This window comes from Neophocaena asiaeorientalis, unplaced genomic scaffold (assembly GCF_003031525.2).
Source record: "Neophocaena asiaeorientalis asiaeorientalis breed wild unplaced genomic scaffold, Neophocaena_asiaeorientalis_V1.1 scaffold1004, whole genome shotgun sequence".
In the NCBI taxonomy this organism is placed as follows: domain Eukaryota; kingdom Metazoa; phylum Chordata; class Mammalia; order Artiodactyla; family Phocoenidae; genus Neophocaena; species Neophocaena asiaeorientalis.
The window spans coordinates 369,018-373,836 of record NW_020174276.1 but is presented as its reverse complement, the minus strand read 5'-3'; the positions used below and the strand labels follow the sequence as shown (position 1 = coordinate 373,836).

The following is a 4,819-nucleotide window of genomic DNA, read 5'->3' as shown; positions in this document are numbered from 1 at the left end:
ACCCAGTGGCACCCCCTTCTACTCATCAGAGCCACGACTCCTCCCAAAGGAAGCTGGGTGCTTGGCTGGGGCACCAGCAGCCCCAAGGCGAGCACAGGTCAGCTGCAGAGGGAGGGAGAGGCAGGGCCCTCCCCTGGCAGGGAGCGAGGCCGCAGCCCGCAGGCAGGTCCCACGCCTCCCGTGCCGACTCCAGGTCCTGGTCTGCAGAGAGGCGGGGGTCCTTGGTGCCGGGGATTAGAACTCAGCTAGCCAGAGACAGAGGCAAGATCAAGACGACAGCAAAGGCCTCTGCCTCCCACGCAAGCAGCGCCAAGCGGCTGCTCTGCGGACCCTGCTGGATAAGGGGCAGCCGCTGCCGGGGCCACTCCACCTCCACTCGGGAGGGAAGGCTGCCGGGCCTGGAGGCGCAGGGTGGAGAGGACTCTCCAGCCAGGGGGTGGGGATCAAGTGGTCCGGACTGAAGTCCTGCCCCTCCTCGGGCTCTGGCCCTGGTGCCATCTCCTCCCCTGGCAGCAGTGTTTGCTGGCAGACACCCACACCCCCCAGGCAGTGCTGCCCCCAGGCCTGCCGTCACCCCAGCTGTACCTTTCCTGTTGACTTGACCCCCTTCCAGACACAGAAGTAGACCAGCACCCAGCAGGCCAGCAGACACAGGGTCACCTCCCAGTTGAGGGCCCCCGGAACCTCCAGCCCCCCGGAGAGCCTCAAGACTTTGTTCCTGGGGGAGGGAATGCCAATGAGGGCTGTGCCAGCAAAGGGCCAGGAGACTGCCGGTGGTCCTGGGGTGGCGCCCCCAGCCCCTCCTCCCCTCCCCTCCCCCCTCCACCCCACCACCGCCACAGCCCTTCCGGCCGGCCGGTCTCCCCCATGCACCTGGCCAGCCCGGGCCAAGCCTGCAGCCTGTCCCCCCTGCCCCAGGTCAGCCTGGGCCAAGCCTGCAGCCTGAAGTCGCTTTAGTCTGTGTCCCCGGAGCCTTGGAGCCCCTGGCGGCCCGGCCCCACGCCGTCCCCAGCGGGCCCAGCAGCAGCCCCCCGCTTCCCTCCCTAGGCGGGCAGGCACCGCCCACTCCACATCCCTGGCCTCATCCCCCCAGGGCCGGGCCCCGACACACGTGCGCGTGCACACGCACACACATGCAGACTCGAGCTACGTGTGGGAGACCAGAGAGACAGGCGGGGCCTGGCCCACAGGTGCCTGACTCACTCCCAGAACTCGATGACAGGGGACCGGCGGTCAGCAAGTTGGTCGCAAGTGAGGTTGGCCAGGGTGGCATTGGCACAGTCTTCGTGGCGGAAGATCTCCACACAGTCGGGAGTGTTCCAGGTATGGCCACACGTGGCCCAGGGCAGCGTGGTGGTGAAGGACTTCACCAAATAATAGAAGCCCCAGGCCAGCACCATGATGTAGTAGGTGTTGCAATAGAAGACGATCACCATGGAGGCGTAGCCCAGGCCTGGAGAGGAGCAGAGTTTCCGTGCAGGCTCTTTTCTGGCCAGTTCCCCACCGTCCCCACTATCTACGTGGCCAGGCACTGCCAGCGGTCCCTGCTGGACCCCAACATCCTGCTCCCTGCATCTGCCATCCTCCCCCTCCCCCGCCATCCGTGCAACTAGATCCTTCTCTGTTGCTGTCCAACCAGACCTCTCCAAGTCCCCTTGGAGTCTCCCTTGCACTGTGTCCCCAGCGCTAGGCTAACTCCTCAATCTGTCCCCGCAAATCAGCCCCTGCTCCCTGCCCCCGCCCTGCTTCACCTCCTGCATCCTCCCCAGCCCCAAAGCAGAGCACACATCCTGCCCCCATCTGAGAGTCAAGTCCTTTTGTTTCCCTAGTCTCACATACCTGTCCCCTTCTCCTGGGTCCCACTGCCACCATGATGGTTGAAGGAAGGCCATGCCTCCACCTGCCCCCCACCCAATGGCCTCCCGTAGCAGCAGCTGGGGGGTTTTCTGGGGACCTGGGGCAGCGTGGGAGACAGTCACCCTCTCAGCAGGCAACCTCGGCCAGTCACTTACTTCATCTCTCTGTGCCCCAGCCTCCGAGGACGGTAACAGTAGGACCTACCTCCTAGGGCCTTGAGCTGATGGGGGAACACTGCCCACACACAGAAGGGGCTTGGTGGTAACCCTGCCCACTGGTCCTTCCCTTCAGACCCTGAACTTTCAATGGCTCCCGTCCCAGCTCCTTAGGATGGCCCTCTGGCTTCTCCTGCCATTGCGTCTCACACCCAGCCACCCTCTTTTCAGCCCCAGCGAGCCAAGTATACTCGGCAGGGCCTGTCCCGGGCGCTGCTGGGACTGGGCTTTCTTGCCCTGGTGGAGAGGTCCATCCCCCACTCTAGTCTCCACCTCCCCAAGGTCAGCCAGGTGGTCTGCACGTCCTCCAGGTTCTCCCTCACAGCTTGGGGGGCATCCCAGGCCTGGTGCTCAGACTTGAGGTTTCTCAAGTGGGTACCAGCCTTGGCCCAGTGGCGGGAAAGGGGCGAGGCCCCGGAGGGAGAGGGTGCGAGGGGCTGCCTGGGGCTGCTCACCTTTGAACAGGGGGCAGATGTTCCACACGTTGATGCTGCCGGCCTTCATGAACTGGCCCAGCGAGATCTCCAAGAAGAAAATGGGGATTCCTCCGACCAGGGCGATCAGGATGTAGGGAATGAGGAACACACCTGGGGGATGAAGCTCAAGGTGGCCACTTGCACAGGGTGGCCCCTTAGCCATGTGGGGACTTGACCCAAACTCCTCAGCCAGGCCAGGCCAGCCAGCCTGGCTTTCAGAAGCCCTGGGAGGCGGGTGGAGCCCCAGCTTCAGGCTCCGCCCAGGGCCCATCATAACTTCCCACTGAGTGAATCAGTGCAAGGGGTGGCTGCTGACTCAGGGGCCCAAGGTGAACAGTCTTGGGGAGGTGGAGTGTCGAGGGGCCTACGGCAGCCCCTGGGCCTTAGAGCCCTGTTTCCTGGGCTGGGGGTCCCCTACAAGCCTTCTGCCCCTACTCACCTACGGTGACCTAACTAACGGGCACAGAGGACACACGCACTTGTGGACACAAGCCACTCCGTGGCCAGCGCTCAGGCCCGGGGACATGCCGAGCTTGGGCGAGGGGAAGGGAGCCCTGGCCTGTGCCGGCACCCAGACTCTTTCCTGCAAGTGTGAAGGTGCAGGGGAGAGGGTGGGTGGGTAGGTGGGTAGCAGTCGTCTGCCAGTGGGCAGAGTGGAGGGTGCCTGAAAGGGCATATGAGCAAGGACAGGAGACAAGGTTGGGGGAGGCTGGCAGGGACCTCAGGCTGGGGGTGGGGGAGCCCTTCTCCTCTCCAGGCCCCCTACCCTTGCCCCCGCTCGGCACTCTCCACTACTCAAAAGCTGAGCTTGGTTGCAGCTTGCTTGGCTTCAGGTCTCAGCATCCTTCTTGCTTGTGACCTTGGGCAAAGGCCTTCTCTCTGGGCCTCAGTTTCCCACCCGTCATCTAGTCCCTGCGGCTTCCCACCAACCCTGGTGCCGCTTTGCAGTCACAGGACACACGCGTGCCCATCGCTGTTGCTAAGCTGGGCTGGGGCGGGCATGGGGTGTGCATGCAGTGTGTCCAGCGGCGGCGCCAGGCGGCCCAGGCTGCAGGCTTCCCAAGCCTGGCTCAGGCACCCAGTGTTCCAGGCCCAGGCTAGAGGGGAGGGAGGGGAGGGGAGGGAAGGGGAGAGAGGGGAAGAGAAGAGAGGAGGGAAGGGAGGGGAAAGCAGAGGGAGGGACAGAGTGGCCCATTGTGTACCTCCTTCCCAGGAGCCGAACCGCCCCTGACCGCAGGTTCACCCGGGCCTGGTTCACGTCGACCCTCCTAACCTGCCCTTCCCGGTTCTGGGCCAGCAACTACCCTGGCTGCCTTCTCGACATCCTTGCCCCACCTCTTCCCTCCTCCTTCCAGCCTGTCCCATCTCGGGCCCTTCTCTGACTCCCAGCTGCAGCTTGGGCCACTGTTGGGTACCAAGGCCTACAGCTTTCCGGCTCCCCTGCACCAGAGGGGGTGCAGGGTGCTTCCGCCTCCTGCAGGGCTGGGCCCAGCTGGCCAAATCGGGGAACGGCTGGGGCGGGGGTGAGGGGATGCCTCCAGGTGTGTGCTGTGGGGCTTTGCCAAGACCCTGTCTCCTGCCATTCGGCCCTCCCTGAGGGACACAGCACTGGTAGCTGGGGGTCAGGGTCCCAGCTCTTGGAGTGACAGGTCTCCGTGAGTCTCCTAAGCAGGCAGAGGGGAGCCTGCCCAACCGAGGGACAATGCCACACCTTTTCACCAAAGTGGAGGGTGGTAGGGATGCCTGCCACCCCTACCCCTGCCTGACTTATGTGAGACTCTGGCAGGAGTAGGGTAAGGCTGCCCCCTGGTGCTTGGTAGGTGCACAGACCCTCCCCCAGAGGCCTCAGCTAAGAGGGCCCAGCTCCGCACCCTCTATGCTTCTCTCCCCAGGGACCTGCAGGCCTCCCCAGCAAGGGCAAGGTTGTTCAGCTGCTTCCCCGTCAGCGGCTGAGCAGCCTGTTCGGAATTTTCCGGGGCCAAGAGTAGCTATAGGATGGGGAAGGAAGGGGTCATTATCCTGGCTGGAGATGTGAAGTGTGCCCACCCCCACCCCTGACCCCAGTCCCAGGCTCCCCAGTCGCCACGCTGCAGTCCCCAGATGGCTCATCCCGTTAAGCTAAACCCTCAGCCATCCGGGCGGCTTTAGGAAGAAAAGCAGTTCCGGCCTGAGCCAGCTTGAACCTGTTAGGTGAGGGAGGGGCGGCATCTGCACCCAGGCTTGCTGGAGGAGCCTTAACGGGCCTGTGTGGGAGACAGGCAGGCTCTCCAG

At 64.2% G+C, this 4,819-nt stretch overlaps 1 protein-coding gene across 1 annotated transcript in view; it reads right to left on the bottom strand.

Moving 5' to 3' along the window:
* Nucleotides 1–2,838, bottom strand: part of SLC6A8 (solute carrier family 6 member 8) — a 3,139-nt gene extending 301 nt beyond the window's left edge. Inside the window, exons 1-3 of the mRNA XM_024755810.1 lie at nt 2,528–2,838; nt 1,204–1,453; nt 586–718 (exon numbers count right to left, since the gene is read on the bottom strand). Coding sequence (XP_024611578.1) covers nt 586–718; nt 1,204–1,453; nt 2,528–2,822 — 678 coding nt within the window. The 5' untranslated portion in view covers nt 2,823–2,838. The remainder of the gene's footprint in view (nt 1–585; nt 719–1,203; nt 1,454–2,527) is intronic.
* Nucleotides 2,839–4,819: the final 1,981 nt, after the last annotated feature.